This window comes from Geospiza fortis, unplaced genomic scaffold (assembly GCF_000277835.1).
Source record: "Geospiza fortis unplaced genomic scaffold, GeoFor_1.0 scaffold192, whole genome shotgun sequence".
Lineage (NCBI taxonomy): Eukaryota > Metazoa > Chordata > Aves > Passeriformes > Thraupidae > Geospiza > Geospiza fortis.
This window is the reverse complement of record NW_005054315.1, coordinates 8,534,201-8,553,316: the sequence shown is the minus strand read 5'-3', so window position 1 is coordinate 8,553,316 and position 19,116 is coordinate 8,534,201. Positions and strand designations below refer to the sequence as shown.

The 19,116-nt window shown below is 35.9% G+C and overlaps 1 protein-coding gene across 2 annotated transcripts in view; it reads right to left on the bottom strand.

Annotated features, from left to right (window-relative positions):
* REV1 (REV1 DNA directed polymerase) overlaps nt 1-15,585 on the bottom strand; it is a 41,135-nt gene extending 25,550 nt beyond the window's left edge. For both annotated transcript variants that reach the window (XM_031056213.1, XM_005420000.1), the window contains exons 1-7: nt 15,523-15,585; nt 14,605-14,737; nt 12,703-12,871; nt 6,929-7,078; nt 4,182-4,894; nt 2,285-2,392; nt 652-768 (exon numbers count right to left, since the gene is read on the bottom strand). In XM_031056213.1, coding sequence (XP_030912073.1) covers nt 652-768; nt 2,285-2,392; nt 4,182-4,894; nt 6,929-7,078; nt 12,703-12,871; nt 14,605-14,737; nt 15,523-15,579 — 1,447 coding nt within the window. In that variant the 5' untranslated portion in view covers nt 15,580-15,585. The remainder of the gene's footprint in view (nt 1-651; nt 769-2,284; nt 2,393-4,181; nt 4,895-6,928; nt 7,079-12,702; nt 12,872-14,604; nt 14,738-15,522) is intronic.
* Nucleotides 15,586-19,116: the final 3,531 nt, after the last annotated feature.

Genomic DNA, 19,116 nt, shown 5'->3' with positions numbered 1-19,116 from the left:
AAAGTAACATATTTCTAAATTACTGCAGGCAAGTATGGAATTCTCAATCTACAACAGATAACGTGGTTTTAAAAAAGCAAAATATTGAACAAACAGAATTCATGAAAATTGCACAGACTGTCCAGAGACCTAAAATGCTCTATGGACCACCCAAATTAACTCATTGTACACAGATATTCTACATATGCAACTCAGAAGCCAACTTCAAACAATCAGTTTCTCACTGGCCATGTGCTGTGGTTACTACTTTTACAGAAAAAAACTCTGCAGTAGACTTTTAAGATTTATTTTACACCTTCTTCTCTATACTTGACTTTCTGAGAAAAAAGTGATCCTGGACAACCTGTATTTATTTTTCATTTTAAACAACTACTAACATTCTATCTTACACTCAACCTCAAGAAAGTGAGTAAAACTGAAAATTACTCTGAAGTTATTTACCCATACTGAGCAAAGCTAACTAACAAGAAGCCACAGTGTCCTGCTATTACTGAGGCCACAGAGCACTGTGCTGTCCAAAGGTACTTCTTTTCTGAAATCTCCCACATGAAAGAAATAAATTTATCCATGGTACACTTTCTGAATAATTTTAAAGAAAAAGTCTTCCATAACAACAGTTAAAAACATACATACAGACAGACTTATCTGTACCTGCTTTGCCATTCAATAGCTTTTTCTGGTAATATTGCTGTTCAAGCTGGGGGTTTGCACCAGGGCGCAGCAGTGCCTTCCCTGTACCTCTGTTACTAGTAACAGCTACTGGCTTTCCTGTGGAGAAAAAATGCATATACTTATAGGTCAATACCTATAACAGCTTACATTTTAATAAAAACACAATTAGGATAAGATCATAAGGACTTTTAATTTACTTTCTGTACTTTCTTTCAAGCTAAAGTGCTATCAAGGCAGAAGGAACAGCTACGAAATGGCCTTGGAATTGTGACAACAAACCTGTCTTAATTGCAGTCACATGTGAAGAAGTTTTTCACAAGTGAAAATACAGCTAATACTAGTTTGTCTTTAATAACAAATATAAATGGAAGCCCTGAAATGTCACCAGTAACCTAATGATTCATTAGTTTAAGATACAGCAAACATTGGACTGATTTTAAATACTTCACCATGTTTATTAGCTTAAGTAAATCAGAAAAATACACACATGCCAAAACACTTAGTTCCACTTAGTTTAACTGTGCAAACCAAAATTTTTAGTAAATTTTGACTCTTCTGCAATATCAACACCTCTATGGTGTTTCCAAAGCAAGCTAATTTATGCACTGAAAAGTCTGGCAAACTTTTGTGGAACAGAAAAAGTATTTGCAGAAAAGTCCTACACTCTTTATGCAATTTGAAACTTGTCAGGAAATCAAGTTTTAGAGAACCAAACATAGCAGAAGAATCTTTGATACAGCTGCTCCTGCCTTTGGACAGAAGAGAGCAATGGAACCACATATGCAACTTACTCTTTTCCTAAGGTCTGTGATAGCTGGGAATGTGAGATGTTCTCCACTGCAACAAGTCCTCAAACTTGCGCACCCCTGAAGTTCAGTGTTTGCACAGAACTAGGATCTCCACTTTGAACAGTACACTTGTAGAAAAGTGTACTATTCTACAAGTGTACTACTATTCCAAAGTCTGCTAAGGTGCTCCACTAACTCCCCTGTGTCTTAAGGATGATCACACAACTCAGACTTCTAAATGCCAACTGAATTGTTCCTGAATCCTCCAGGTCCTAATCTCAAGTGTAATAGCTTAGAGAAGAAAGGAAAGGAGAAGCAAACTCTCTTGAAAAATATGCATCAGGTAGAGACAAATAATTCTCAACCTTGACCTTTCTACTTTTCTAGTTAAACAAAGCTGCATAAACTACTTCAGGAAGAATATTAGGCGATCCTATTTTCTTTAATTTATCTCTTTTTCTTTTAATAGACAGTGCTCATACGCCACTTTTTAGTATAACTGAAATTTGATTTCCAATTTCTAATATGGTAGATTAAAATCTGAGTAAGTTTATGTACAATGTCACAGAGAATAGTTACTACAGATTTAACTTCTCTCTTCTTACTTTAGCTACTGAAAGGAGATAGCAAGGAGAATTCCAGTTCTCTCTTCCACTTGCTTTTGGATTGTGAGAAAATAAACAGGAATATGAAAGTTGCATGGCCTAACTACTGAAGATGCAAGAAAAAAGATTAATATGCCAAATTAATTTTATAATTGTGCAAGTTTGATTTTTTAAAGGCTTAACTGAGTAAACTGTAACACACAGACTTAAAATACTGACCTTTGAGATCTGGTCTATTTCGGATAGCCACAGACACAAAGAAGCAATCCATATCCACGTGCATTATACAGCTCTGTGGCTTGGCTGAGCTCGCAACAGACACATTACCTAGTATGAAGATACACCAACAGAAAACTTGAACCCTAATTTACACACTTCAGTGCTACTCACAGTAGTCATCAAGGTCTATTATCAAGTTTTTACCACCTCTAAACCATAAATATTTTTGTTTCCTCTCACCAAGAAGGCATTTACTCTGAGAAAAGTAAACATAAGCAGTAGACAAACAGCCTAAACAATGAATTAACTTTAGAGTTTCTGTTTTTTATTTTCTTATAATTAACACCTTTTACCCTAATAAGGTTCCCCGAATCCAAGGAGATAATGCATGTTGTTGGCACTGGATCTTACTTGCGCTATGTTAACACTGAATCAGAAGAGAATTTTACTCCTTTTTGTTCATCAATCAGATGACTGCTTCAAAAAATAAAAATGTAAGTTTGGCTGCACTACGAGCTACCATTATTCTTCATGAAACACACCACACTTAGTTTTTAAAGTCCCATGCAAGTGGATTTTGTCACTGCTGTACTTAGATGCATGCAAACATTGAGCAAAGATGAGCAAAGTAACTCCTCACTGAAGATCGTACATGCCTAACACACTGGAAATGCTTTCTACAAGTTCAAGTCTGCATGTCTGTGTTGCTGACCTACCAAAGGTGGCAATATCTAACAAAAAAAATTAACTTGAACAATGCATAAAGTGTAACAGTGAATACTTCAATACATCAAGTGAACTGTTCCACTTAACATGTGAGTTAATTAACTGAATAATCAGAAAAATATCCTCTTGGTTTTAATAATTTACATTTTGAACTCATTTGAAAAAAAAGGACTGTCTTATAATGGGCGTATTTACAAATCAAGCCATTGAGTTAAGGAGCTGTTACTTGTCAACTGAACCACAGGCATTAACTATTTGAATACTCTAGGCCAAATCAAAGGGAAAACATAAATATATTAGCTTATACCACATTTTGATTTAAAAAATACACATTAAGTAGTTCATAAGCTAACATGTTTGATAAGTGGGGTGTCCTAACACAAACACAGAATCAGTAAATTTATTATCTAACAATTTTTTTGATGTGGCAATTTCTCAAGCATATTTTCATATGATTACAAGTGAATAATTTTACAGCACAGGACTCAGAATCTCTTTAACGGTACAGAGCTAACCTTTTAATTTAATAAGACTGTAAACAAGAGATTCTAAAGATGCAAAATATTTTATCTGTAACATTTTGACTCTAATGAATTCTACATTTTTTCACTTTGGCCCTTGATGCAATGACATTAAATACTTCTCTTCAAGCCAGGTTTAAAAGTCTCTTATGACACGACTACCCACTTTAACAGACACAGAGCTATATAAAACTCTAGCTAACAAAAAAAAATTTAGCTAACAAAAAAAAAAGTCCAAATGTTACTCATCTTTTAAATGCTCATGCTAAACAGTAAGAATTTTTTCTTCTCTTTTTTCCCCCCTGCAGATTTCACACAGCAACTACAGATTTGTGTATTAGATATACATAGTATTTTTCTCCCTTATGAATCCATATATCTTGGTAAAGTCAGAAATACTATTTCTACAACGAAGAATTGAATATAGACCAGAGTATCACATTAAGTAACATTTTAAGTTAAAAAAACCCAACAAAGCCAAAAGCACTTGCATCCATTAGTGTTTACTGCACCAAAGTCACCAAGTTTTTCCAGATAGTCTGACTATAATGTGAATACTCAATACTAAACTATGTAGTCTCATTTGGACATTTAATGTACGAAGATATAAGGCATCTTCTCAACATAAACCTTCTTAAACAAGTATCTACCTGTGTCAGTTTTAAGTGCAGACCTGCCTGTTTTCCATTTTTTAATTTTTTCCCTTCCTGGAAAGACACCGCTGTTTTTTCTCTGCAGGCTGTTGACAAACTCTGTCAATTCACACTTCCATGTTGATATATGATGCAGTCTTGAATGTGAATAAAAGTCAGAAATAAAACTACAATCTGAAGGTTTGGACACAGGTAAGGAAGCTGCCTTGCTAGGAGCAGGTCCAGAAGTGCTTTTTGTGCTTGAAGGCCCCTGAACAGTTGAGTGGTGAGCACCATTTATTTTAGCATTACTGTGCAAAAATGAAGATGAGGATGAGTTACTCATAGTCCTGTGTGGACTCCACGAAAAGTCTGTATTTTTGTTGCTTTGCTGCAACTGCTGCATTGTGCAGTCTCTAAAGTCAACCATGCCTTTGTCAGTCTTCCCCTCCTCCTGCACAGGGCCTGGAGACAACCTGCCTGCAACACCGTTGCTGGAGGGCACCAAGCAATCCTGTGTCTTTAAGGCACTGGTAGAAGTGTGTGTGTGTCCATTAAAAAGGGCAGTGCTGTCTTTATGAGACTGAATCCCATTTTGTTTCCGTATGGGAAGAATCTCCTCCAGCTCTGTAAATCCAAAATCGTCACTTTCTTCTTCGTCTTCCTCATTCCAGCTGTTTATTCCATTGGGTGTGATTTCATTTTCCATTTCATACTTTTTAATATGATTTCTGAAACAGATATAATAATTAAATACCATGTCTTTTATAAAAAAAGGGCACATTTACATGTAATTTCAAGCTTTTTCTTCTTAACTGTTCTCAATTTATACTTCAGTTACATTCACAAGACAATTATTTCAAATTCTGAGCCACATCCTCTCAACAGCACAAAATGTAACACCATACCAAAGATTTTAGAGATTTCATGTAATATTAACTAGGAGTTTAAATGGGAGTGACCGTGCTCACATTAGAAAAGTTATTTCCAAGGCCTTTAATCTGGCAGGCAGTCTCCCACTGAATTACAGTAATTATTTGTTTGTTAACTGCCACACACAGCACGAATGTTGCAGGAATACACAGACCATCAGAAGGAGCTGTCCTTTTACCAACAGATGTGATTTTCCTAAACTAGTTATAAACAAACAAAAAGAAATGAGAAAGTATACACAAAGAACTATTTTTTAGGAAATTATTTCGGATTAATGTTAGATGCATCTTGTTTTTTTGTAATGAAAATATCTGTTCAAGCTCTAGAAATCATTTAGCTTTGATAAAAACCACAAACAAACTAGTTTTCAGCTTTTAAGCATATAAACCAAAGTATTCTGCCACAAGCACAGTAGCATAAAGATAAAGCTTCCATTCAAAAAATTAACTCTGGAAATGAAAACCAAAGTCATCAAGAGTTCTATACACTCTTGATCTGCTGGAAAAAACCCAACAATCCCAACCAGGACTCCCAGCTCCCAAAGCTAGTAATTTAAGTACACAAAAGAAGTGGGAAAAGATTAGTTTATTCAGTGTGCTACTGAAACCAGAAACTCAATTAAGCATGAAAACAATTTGGTTAAGATTATCCAAATATAAATTGCAGTAAAGATAGTATTTTTGAAGAGTTGTGTGGCTGAAAATGGTATATTAAGTGGCACATACTTAATGGACAGGCAGGCTTTTAAAGTCACATTTTTCAGACTACATTGACATTTTGGGAAGTCTGAATATTCTATTCATTTAAAAAATCTTTAACAATGCAATAGTAAGAGATGATGATGATACTACCACTCATTGTAAAATATGGGTATGAAATACTGCTTAAGATATTAATTTTTTGAGACTGATTTTGTTTTCCTAAGTGTAGACAAATCCTACTCGTATCCTCAGCATTATGCATGGCTGGATTGTAAAAAAATCTGCAGACTGTGGAAGAACTCAGATCACCAGTACAAATCAGAAAGTATAGTATCTTGCACAGTATCCTTAGCCCTGCTTGAGCAGTAGTGTTGAACCAGATGACATCCAGGTATCTTTTCCAACCTAAAAAATTCTATCATGTTATTATTCTTCCCTATAAAAAACAAAGATGTATTTCTGAAAAAGATGAAGGAACCTTCTTATTAAAAAAAATAAAATCTAGAAGAGTTCAAGTGGAATGTTCCTTTCCAAATTCCAATTCCTCTGCCAGTTAAAAAGTTTTACTGGTGCTTTCTTTTCAAGTCTCCTCTCAAGGTCTTAGGTGTCTTAGGATACTTTTTTATATTGTAATTTCATTTTTCAATCCATCTTCTCTCTCAAGCATGACTTAAACCTTGGTGTTAGCATACATAATGTATGCTGTGATTTCCTTTTTTTTTTTAAGAGGCTAAAGAAAGAGATTAACAACTAGTATGCATTTATATTCATTCCTAGGCACCTTTATCAAAAGCAGTCCCCAGCTTTTTATTTTTGAAATAAAGACTCACTTTTCAGTGTCACCTATCAGAACCCTTTAATACATGCCTGTTGCTTCCATACAGATACATTACATCCTAGGACTCCTAGGTCATATTATCAAACAAACTGTGGTCCAAAGACTAGAGACAAGGCTTGGAGTCAAGGTAATGGAGTTTTTTCCTCAACTATTTATACAGCTATACCTTACTTTTAAATTTCAGCACCTCAGACCTTACAAAGCTGAAATGAGCTTTAAAAAAGCTATTTACAAATGCAAACTCATTATGGGTGAATGATGAGCACCTGTCTTACAAAATCAGAAACACTTACACCCTGTTGAGATCTTTAGCTATATTGCTTGGACCTGGCACAGCATCTTCAGGTTTTCGTACGCTGTTAAAGTTGAGACCTTTCTGAACACTTGACTGCTTGGTGTAAAGCTGATACGGAATGTGCGAAAGGAGACGTCCAGCTTTAATGCTGAAAAAAAAAAAAGAAAAATCAGGTTACTGCTTAAAAAATTTTAAAGTAATCCCAACCTTCTATGCTAAACGAACCCCCTTATCTGAATTTGTAGTGCCTTCTACAACCCCTTTCTCACCCTTAACTGGATTGAATGAAAAGTAATTTGTGATGTGGTGAGTGGTGCAACAAAATGTATTTGCAAGGATGTGTTGGTCAGTAGTCTACATCCATTTCTCTTTCCAAGCGACACACACAAACTCCAAACATTTAATGTAAACAAAACAGTCAGAAAACCCTTGCTTAGTGGTTCAGGTTATTCTACTTGAACAATAGTGACTGAGCTCTTTATCATGGAACAAATTAGGGTAGAATTTGAAAGAGGTCAGCTAGGATGTGGTTCACTGTCAAAAATTAACTACTTTTTCCATTCCACAAGGTTAATCACCTCTTCTTGTAAAACATTCACTGAGGCAAGCTAAGCAGAAGAATAATTTCCAAACAGACCTACCATAAATATCTACAGCAGTCATTCCAGTTATTCCTACTGTGTTCCAGTCTATCTCCCTCTTCTTTTTCATCTTCCACTGAAACCGCAATTATACTTGAGTAACTGCTAACTTCCTTAGGGAAGCTGCACATTTGGAAGTGAAATAGTCTTAAAAATACACCACAGGATGATTTAATCTTTCCAGCCCAACATCTGTGGCTGGCAGAAGAGATTGCAGCCTTCCAAGCCTACACTTCACCTCTTCTTTGTATACAATTCTTCATACTGAACACTGCCTCAGAGATGCTGGGACTTCTTCCAGCAGAGGAACCTCCCATTTCAAAGCAGATTAGTATTAGCATTTGGTTTTGAAGATTGAACTGGAGTCAGATTTTAAAGATAATTTAGCTCAGTGTTTTTCAGCACCTGAATGCTTTCTCTTGCTCGAATCTGTACTACTATCAAGGGAGCTGGACAGGAGAACAAAAGCCCTTGGGAGCTTTCTGTCTGCAATTAGAGAGAATATAGCAGGAGATCACATTTCCCAATTAGATAAATTAAAACTAGTTAAGCATATACATATACCTGGTAAGGTTTCTATGGAAATGGAACAGCAAAACAACCCCAAAAATATATCAATTACATACTGTGTGATACATGAATACATATCATTCATAAAGGAACATTATTTGCATTAAACTTCGTCAAACAGAGTTAAAAATACACCTGGGAAAGTTCCAAAGCTTTCTTGTACACAAAGTGGTAATGCAGCAACCGAGTTTTTATAATGCCTGACTTGACTTTCCAAAAGGCCGTGTAAACATAGGTGCAGAACCAACGTGGTAATATTTCAGAGTAATTGCTACAATTTCAAGATGATTAAACAAACCCACATTTATTTAGGAACTTGTTCACAATGTCATGGTTTTAGCTACTGGAGTAGCTGCATTACAAGATAAACAAACATTTTTTTCCAAACTGCATTAACATGCAACAATGGGACATGCTAGTTAAGATGTACCATTCAACATCTTTACCCATTTCACCTTCCCTATGTCACAGAATTCATAATCACTAAAAAAAATTATGTTGGAAAGGACCTCTGGAGATCTCTAGTCCAAACACTGACCAAAGTGTTATCTTTAAAGTCATATCCGGTTGCCCAGGACTAAAAGTCCACACAGATTTTGAGTATCTCCAAAGGCAGAAGTTCTACAACCCTCTCTAGGCACCTTTTTCACTGCTTACTCTCTTAACTATGAAAAATCTTTTTCTTATAGTCAAACTTTTCTTTGCTACAACTTGTGACTATTGCCTCTTGTCCTCTTGCTGTACATCTTGAAGAAAAATCTGGCTCCATGTCCTTTGTAACCTCCATACAGGCACTGAAAGATAACAAATAACTCCATCCTAGTCCTCTCTTCAAGTAGAACAGAACCAGCTTCCTCAGTCTCTTGTTACATGCTCACATGCTCATATTGGTGGCACTTTTCTGAACTGAACATTGCAGTTGTCAGTACTTCTCTTACTGAAAAGCCCAAAATCTGTCACACAACTCCAGATTTAACTTCAGAAGTGTTGAACAAATTGGAAGAATAACTTGCCTTGTGGTCTTGCTAATGTAACCAGCAGCTGTTAGCCTTTATCTCCACAAGGGCACAACTGCAGCTTCATGGTTATCTTTTATGGTAAGACTTGAGGGTCCTGGTGGATTTCAAGGGTGAGTCCCTAGCCTGTCTGGTTACATGGAACTAATTCTGTCTTGCATTTAGGACTCTGCATTTTGCTTTGTTGAATTTCATCAAGTTTCTGCCATCCCATTCCTACAGTCTGTTGATGCTCTCCAAAGGGCAGACCTTCTCTACACTGTATCAACTGTTGCCTTATAAATCATCCACAAACTTGCTGAAGCTACTTTCCACTGCATCACCAATGTCCATGTTGTTAGTGAAGACATAAACTGCATCTGCCCCAGTATAAACCCTTCAGAAATGCCCCTTTTGCCTATTTACTAGTTTGACTCTGAACTGCTGACCACTATGGTGACCAAGGCAGTTGGGCCAGTACTTACATCCCTCAGCCAGTAGCCCACTATGCAATTCGTATCTCCCCAGTTTGTCTTCAGTAATGTAACAGGGGACTGTGTCAAAAGTGCTACTGTAGTCATAGCAAATGATAGCTACTTCTCTTTTGCATTTGAAATCCTCATCAGAAAACGAGGTGTCATAGCAGAATAGGACTTTTAAAAAAATATTTTAAACTATTTTCTTCCTATTTATATTAGATTAACACAGTTCTTTAGGAAAAATATTCACCTAATTTGAAAATCAAAATAAGGAATCCACAAATACTGGTACCTCATGTTAGTTACACTCAGTCTCTGCAAAGTGATTACAAATGTCAAAGAATGTTAAAAGAATATTCAAATTTGAAAGTCAAGCTCTCGGATCATCTGAATTTGGCTTTCACTGCACAACAACCTTTCCATACTACATAATGGTAGCATGGTGTAATGGTGTATTTTTCAAATAAAGGAATGTATTTTCAAATAAAGTAATGGTGTATTTTTCAAATAAAGGAATACTGACTTAGGAAGGAGGCCTGCCTGTAATCCTCTTCATTTGCTGCAAACATGGAGAGGTAGCAAAAACACTCAATAAGGGGCATGCAGAAAGAATGGTTTTGTCACTACAGCAACCACACTATTACTCTGCAACACTGCTACAGAAGATCTCTATGGGATGCTAACTAAACCAAAATTCTAGAGCTACTTTCATTTAACAACAGGTTTATAAGAGTCTGACTTTAGGCCATAGTTCAGAATATGCAAAGCCTTTAATGCAGCAATAAAGTTCTTCACATGCCTTACTATCCTTGTGCAAGTAACTCTGCAGAATCTTATACAGTTTCCATGGCATATTCCAAATTATGAACATTTCTGGTGTTTTACCTCAATGTCCTTTAGTTGGCTCTCAGAAAAATTAAATTAAATAATAGCCATTATAATGGTGCTATGTTACATTCATTAATCTTTGGAAAGCAGACAGATGCTATAGCGATAAGCACCAATAAAAGACAGGAATTAATTATTCATTTCATTACCAGCAAAGAATTCAAGTCACATGCAATAAGTAAGGAACAGGAGACAAAAAGGAAAAGCCATGTCACTGTATTAGCAGTCTACAACCTGAACTCAATCTTTTCTGTGCAGAGAATGTGGCAGGTGCCATAGTGAAAAAAGATGGCATGTGATCATGTAATTAAGGACTAAATCATAATACATGCATGTAAGAAACAAATCAAAGCTCCACAGACAAACAACTTCCTCATTTTGCAATCTTGGGTGACAAGATCAAAGATCTAACAACACTGTTTTACCAGCAGCTTGTGACTGCAACATTTTAGGGTAGATTCTTAACCAAACTGAAAAAATTGCAAACCCATCATATTGCCTACAAGAGAACTGCAGAGGGGCTCTTTACAAGACTGTGTAGCGACAGGACAAGGGGGAACAGCTTGAAGCTGACAGAGGGTGGGTTCTGATCAGGTATTAGAAAGAAAGTCTTTACTGTGAGGATCGAGAGGCACTGGAACAGATTGCTCAGAGAAGCTGTGGATGCCCCATCTCTGAATGGATGAGGCTTTGAGCAACTTCATTCAAGGTCTAGTGGAAGGTGACCTAATCCATGGCAAGGAGGTTGGAACTAGATGATCTTCAAGGTCCCTTCCAAGCCTACGAAATCGGAAACTCTACATCTACTACACTAATTTTCACCAACTGATCTACTGAGAACATAATGTGGTATTCCATATACAGAGAAGGATTATTTAATCACTGAGTATTCTTTAATACTGTTGAGAAGAAGGGAAACAAAAAAAGACATGGTAATGAAATTAGTTTCTATTCTAGATTGTGATATGAACCCTGTTCTGTTGAGACAGTGAATTCCCCCATTTCCTTGTGCTCAAACTCATGTATCTGTCTATACTTGGTTCTTCTACTTATTCTACAGTATAACCTTCCAGAGCCACAATGCAGAATCTGAACACAAGACACCAGAATAAAAATTTTAGGAGATTTGACATATCAGGTTCTATTAAGTCTCTACTGAACATACACAAATTGATCTTTCCAATCTGGTCAAAATCACAGCAAGCTCTAATGGCACCAAAAAAACCAGTCACATCTTCCAAATAAAACCACACTTGCCATCAGTTTTCCAAGTCCTTAAACACAGGGGTGAGGCCCTAAAAGTGTTGGGAAAAAAAATCTATCTGAAGTAACTTTTTCAAACTGAGTAACTTAAAATGTGTAACTAAAGTTTAAAAATTGACCATAAAGATACATTATATGTAAGTGCTGAATACAAAGGACTGAAAACCAGCAAAATGGAAATAAGATTTCCCACATGCACTGCAGAACAGTTCCTTGCTTGTTTCTGCTGGTTATCTAGGAAAGAGGCTACTTAAGAATGGCATGACACCAGCAGGACAATTTCTAGAACATGCTCCTGCCTGCTCTATTTCCTGTGAGTTCCTCAGATGGAAGAAGAGAGATGCAAGCAACATTAACTGCTCTGAGCTTGGCTATTGTCTTTATCAAGGACAACTTCAGTGGATTCTATATATTCCAGGGCATAGCGAAACCAAAGAACATAAATATTTTGTAAATAAAATGTAGACTTTTTTTCCCTTTAGTTTTTATTATTTTCTTACAAAGTCACAGCACAATAAATGTTTAGATGGGTTAGTTCCAATTTTATGCAAACACTTTTCAATTGACATCCTTCTTTATAAACAGACATGAAACTTATGCACACAACAGGAGATTTAAAACAATCACATAGTTATTTAACATCCTGAGATGAAGTCTGGTCAATTGGTTAGATAGTAAATGGAATTAATAGGATAATGTTCAGTTTCCTAATATGCTTAACACTTTCTGAATGTTCTTGGTGAAGTTTCTTAAAGAACAATCCCTACAAAGCAAATCTTCAGCGTAACAGTGGTATTTCTACTCAGCTGTTCTATGACTTAATTATTTTAAGGTAAACCAAAATCTCAAAACGCAATCTTTAATTTTTTTTCTCCCCACGTTTTTCTTGGTTTCTTCTCCCCAAAAAGGGGAAATCTCCAAATGCAGTAAACTTACCTTTCCACAATCCACTCTGGCCGAACTACTTTTTCTCCTTTCAATTCTTTTATTTTGGCATTTGGAAGATTGGTGGCAATAATGTGAGTTGTTTTTGATCTGGAATAGTACACATGGTATTGGCCTCCATGTAACATCATCAGCCGTCTTAATTCATCAGCTGAGGGATCTATAAAATTAAAACCAGAAATATTCCTGCTTAGTGTCAGTAAATGCAGTGGGAGAAATAACTTTAATTGATAAATATGATGACATGGTCAGAAAGAGTGCAAACCATTGTTTTACTCTAGAAAAAAACTTACAAATTCTTCAAAGAACAAATCAGAAAAACATTTGGCAAAAAAAATGCAGAAAACTGTGGTTTTGAAAACACTAATTCAAAATGCAAACATTCTACTTGCTTTAGAGGAGCTTCCCATAATATGTATGGCAGAAGGCAGGAAAAAATATTCAAGCAGATGTAATGTTAAACTATATAAAAAAATGCTTTACACCAACATAATACAAAATTAGATTATCTTTTCACCAGAGTTCAGGAGAATAGTTTATACCCAGAAGCAACAGAAAATAATTAATATCAGAAGGGTTTAGCAACAGCACAAAATTCCTACTATGTAATTTCTGATGTACTGAAGCAGTTAACTCCTTCCTCACGAGGTTATTCTTGAGTTGTTACAGAAAACAAAGAATACCTTAAAAACCAACAATTTTTCCGATCTCAATCGTTTTAAAAACAGTACTTATTTTGCAAGCAGAGGTGGGGGAAAAAAAATAAAAATGTTAGCTTTGGAAAATGTTTGCAGTGGCATCACACAGACACCAAAATATTTGGGTCAACATAAACACAATGCTGGAATAGTGAATCTAGCACAAGATATTTTTTAAAAAAAGTTGAACAATACAAGAATGAGAAAAATTTTTTTAAAGGATACAGCTACAATTCCTTTCTGTCAACTCGCAAATTATGTCTAACATTTAATTATTCCTCTAACTTTTAACTAAAAATAGCACACACTTTTCTCCTTTTCTACTCCAGCCTTTTGGACAACCATCTTCTAGAGCTCTTTTAAGGGACTAGCTGCTTGAAGAATACACAAATAGTGGATTTTCACTAAAGAAAATGCTGCATTAAACAACCAATCCAGATGTATTAATGGTTTAACATATCCACTTTAACCTTTTTCAATCCATTTGAGCCCTGTGCTTAAACCAGCACTAATCTATCCCATAGAAGCTCTATGCATCAGTTACATAATAATCACAACATTCCTGGCAGAGATCCCTGAATAAGGCTTCTGGGGAGTTTCCAAAAGGTTATTAAGCTGCTTTACAGAAAAAGGAAGAAGCATGAACATAAGCATGCTAGATTAAAAATCTTACTCCAGCTAACATGCACTATCAGTCCATCACAGATGGTCCCTACAATACATAAATGTCTTACCTCTTGTTCCTCCTTCCACTATCAGTAGGTTCTGTCTCACACATTGTCACTCTGAGCAAGAAAACTTCGACATAGTCTCCCAAATATAAATTTAAGGCATACAATCTAACCATCACTAATTTGAAATATTAAAATTTTAATAAGTGTAGGAGGATGGAGGAAATTAAAAGGCTTCATTTCAAATACCAAGATGACAGAAACATGGAAAGATCTACTCCTATTTCTACAAGTTATGCTATGTAAATGATACAGTAAAGCAATATTTATATTCAGAATGTAAATCAGATTTTTTAAAATTGAAAACCTTAATCATGAAAAACAACAGAATATACAAAACATACATAGAGTAATTGTCATGTATTTACTTAGCTGCAAATTCATGTGTTTTGCATTTACTTCCACTCAGGATGGTAAACATGAGAATGACACAGCACAGATCCTTAAAAAAAATAAAGGTTCACCTGTCAGGCCATTGACGTAGATGGCGACTCCGCTAAAGATACTTGATGAATTTCCATCCCTCTGTTGTTGTATGGCTGAATCCGACCGGAACTGATCCTCCAATTTCTTAACTTTTGCTGACATGTACCCACCCTAGTTTTTAAGTTAAAACAAAACACAACCCATGATGACAGTCCTATTTCCTAATGTTTACATACAGAAACTGGTCAATTAGAAGACTGGAAAGGTAAGGAACATTCCTCCAAAATGTATTTGGTTGACACACAAAAAACATTAATTTTTCAAATTAAAAATAGCAAATCCTCCACCATAAACTTACATCTACAAGATAACTGCATCTTTTTATCAACATGGCAGGATTTATTTCATACTCCTTAATCTTCTTCTTACAGGAAAAGATTCTATATATATAAAAGATTCTATAAATATAAAAACTCTTATAGAATAAAAAGAAAGAAGAAGAAAAAAGGTGATGATGCAAATTTGAGTGCTAAAGTGATGACGCATTGCCTAACAAAAGGATGTGGTTCCATATATTTTCAGTTCCTAAATATACACAGGACATTAGTATTCTAAACATTGATGTAAATTAGGTGCCTCAGTTATTTGTCCAACTGCAGAAAGTGGTGGAGACAACCATAAATAGTTTTCAAATTACTTAGTTTATTTTTTAAATGGTGATTTAAAACTAATCAAGGGTCTGCACTTATTAATAATGAAATTTAGTGATTATTGTGAACACAGACTTCAAAACCTGGTAATTAAAAATTTCTTTCAAACTTAATTATGTGTTTTCAAGTAAAGCAAAAGAGTTTCATTTATAGCGTCCTCTTAGCATGTAAAACAAAACTGTAACCCCTTTTTAACCACAGTGCCATCTACCTGTTTAAGAAACAGCCACTAGGTTTAGAACATACCCATATTCCCCAGCCATCGCCATCGGCAGCTCGTTTCCGCCATCCACCCCGCCTCATGCTGAAGCTTCTGCAGAGGAAGAACAATGCTTGATCAATTAAATGTTCATCAGTGGCATTTCAACAATGGCACTACAGGCCATTTACAGATTAGCACAAAGATTAATTTTTTTCAACAAACTTCACTGAAGCATTTGAGTTTCACAGCCAATGTAGGAATGCAAGATCTCATAAAAACCTGATTCCTCAGTTCTGTAGTAATGGATACTGTGGTTCCTGCAACATATCAAAAACCACACACACATCTTTTGCTTTATTCACCCTGAATATCAAAAACTCCTTACAATGTTCACTGTCCATTACAATTTATTAAATTCTTTCTGTTCCTCATACATCTATTAAACAAGGAATAATAAAAGGTTCTTAAATACAACTGCTAACATCCATGCAAAATATTGTCCAGGTCACGAACAATCTTTTTTTTCCTATTTGATACCATAGACATGGTGCACTGCAGGCAGCCTCCTGGTATTAGAGACTGGATTAATGGATTTACAATGGAGACACCAATGGATTTACAACTGATTATAAAACATCCAAGCATATGTTGCTGTAATGCAATACATCACATCAAAGCAAAAAACCAAAGGTGATCTTACGGTCAAAGAAAAGCCAGATGTTTAAGTGACCTAGTATGATCTATAGTTAGGTTTGTGATTTGATTCTTTGGGCCTGTTTATTTGCACTACTTAATAAATAAATAAATAAATAAATAAACAAACCCAACCAGCCAAATTGCAGTTCTCCTTTATGCAAAACACTTATCCCTGGACCACAAGCTGAACACAGCCGCATCCCCAGATGAGCTATTAGTTGGCTAGAACAGAACTCATGGATAGAAAAAGCAATGCTTGGACTGTGGCCAACTGTTCACTGCACCCAAGTGATTCATATTTACTATAGCTGTTGTAAAACTGATTTTAGACTATTGATTAATGATGTGGTAAGATCATGAGATCACTGCCTGCTATTACATCACTCACTTTTCAAACAAAATAGTTCTCTAAATAAAAAGACAAAATAGCCTTTTAGGTCTATCAGCTCTTAGAGGATCAGCACAACACTCTGAAACTACAAAAAGGTGACTGTCTTAAGTCTTCAATTTCATTAAATATTTAATTTATATTCCTTTATCCTCCCTAAAAACCTAAAATGCAACACTACAGTAAATACACAGAAGACAACTATTTTTATTTCCATCCTTGTTTTTGAGCCTCTGGACTATCCACAGCATTGTCCAGTAACAAGAACACAGAAGATTCACTCAGTCTCCAGCTTACCAGAAAGCACATATGGTTGTGGATGGAGATGACAACAACACATTCTGGTCATTTTCCTATCCAGGCCATCTACTGCACTGTTTTGGAGACTACCTCATTTATAGTATCAACATTCAATTTCTTATGAACCTAGCTGAACGTGAGTCCTAGCTTTTGTCTCTTAATTCCCCTTTGTCCTAGAGGACTAAGCAGGCATACTCTGATATCCAGTTAAACCACCCTGGATTGCAAAATATGACACAGCTGCAGCAGAAGTTTTCATAAGTACTATCATTTTCATTGACTACTGCAAATATGCCAAATTAGGCAACCACAGAATTATAGTCAAAGCAGGTAGCAGGTATTTTGAAAGCTAAGCATCTGTTTTATGTTTCAGGACTTCCAAAACCACAGAAAGATCATTATGAACTTGGTTCTGTGCTAACAGTTGCTTGTAACTTGACACACAACTGACATATACGTTGTTTTATGTGCAATTATGAAGATCAATCACATATCAAGGAGATGAGCTCTGCACCAACATCCAAAACAAAGTAAGCCCTTCTCAAATTACTGTATTTCCCCCCTAGGTACCTGCATTTCTTACCCACAGACCTGTTTCCAAGACATCAGGTCTTCTGAAATTAATTTTCAGTGGTTTGGATTGCATCTAATAGATACCACAGAACTCTTAAGAAGCACTGAGGAAAAAGAGAGATGAGCTAGATGACCGCTTAAGATCCAAAATTCGATTTTTTTCCTGCAGAGGACAGTGTATAGTGAAAATGGCTTGATGACTTCTTCCATACGGAAAATTTGTATTTTTTCATCGGCTGAAGTGTATTTCACATCTATCACTTCTGGCTAAGAAATTCTTGGAAAAACAGAAAAGAGCAAGTTCATGAAAGAAGAAAACACATAAATGAAAATGTTATCTAGTTTTCTTAGATACTACAGATATCAGTGTATGAGCTCATAAGAGACATAAGAATCTTAACTAATGATTACTTTCTCTCTCTTAATCAAGGATGACAAAGTCATCCTTAATGTAGAAAAAAAGTTTTTAGAGTGAGAACAATCAATGACTGGAATGCAGGGACCTGGCAGAGTCCTCATCTCTGGAGATTTTCATGTTACATTTGGACAGGGCACCAGATAACCTCAACCAGGCTTCCCCACCCATGAAAGGTTGGAGTAGATACTTCTTTTAAGGTCGCTTCCAATCTGGGCTGCTCTACGATACTAAGAGTATTAAAGAAAAAGCCTCCTAAAATATAAACTTTTGCTCTGAAAAAAATGAAGACTGTACAAAATGCATACTCTAAATCACCACAACACCAACCACTGAGAAGACAGGATTTGACAGGTCTTAAATCTGACCCCTATACAACAACATCCTGCTTAAACTAAAATATCTAATGCCTGATAAACTGAAGAACTGCCTTCATAAGAGTAAGCTTTTCTGAAACCTTGAAACACATTTCATTTTTATTCAGGACACTGGAAGGTGAGGAAGAAAGATCTCAAATCCGAAAGTGAAGCCAATTAAAATCAGAATCACGGTTATGTGCCTAGTTTGATTAAAATTAGAAATCAAACAAAACTACTTAGGTCAAGGTGCTAAAAACATGATATATCAATTGCTCAGAAGTTGTCTTCCTAGAGCCTGCAAAACTAGAGAAACTAGGCTGTAATGCCTACTTAAAACATCTGAGAGTGACTTACCATTTCCTTAGCAGATGCAATTTTTGACTCAGTCCATGTAAATTCTGAACACCCAGGTTAGGAACATGGTACTTCAGTGATTACAAGATGTCTCTGGCTCAAGTCTTCCCTTCCAGGGTCACAGATTAATGCTAATATGAAAACCTGGGAGACTAGTTTCTCCCTTTATAGTTCCAGGAACTGAATGATGAATCAAGGTTTCTGGACTACAGAGAAACCTCTCTGCTACAGACTTCTCCTTACAGCGTGAATTTTTCCTTAAAAATGAAGTTAACCTCTTAGAGCTGCCTTGCTAAAACCTAAGGAACAAATGAGCAGGAGAAATACCTTGCCCAAGATATATTAAACCAGAGGAAAAGTTAAGCAAGATTTTAAAGATGCTCACTGGCTCATGAAATAAGAAATGTAAGGATGGTATGATGCTCCCCCTATAGGAATCATGATGAAGGGATAAGTAAGAAAAACACTTAGTAAAGAACACATGAGGGTGGGAAGTAGATGAGGGGTGGGTGGGTAGAAATCAAGACAGAGGACTTCAAACAGCCATCACAAA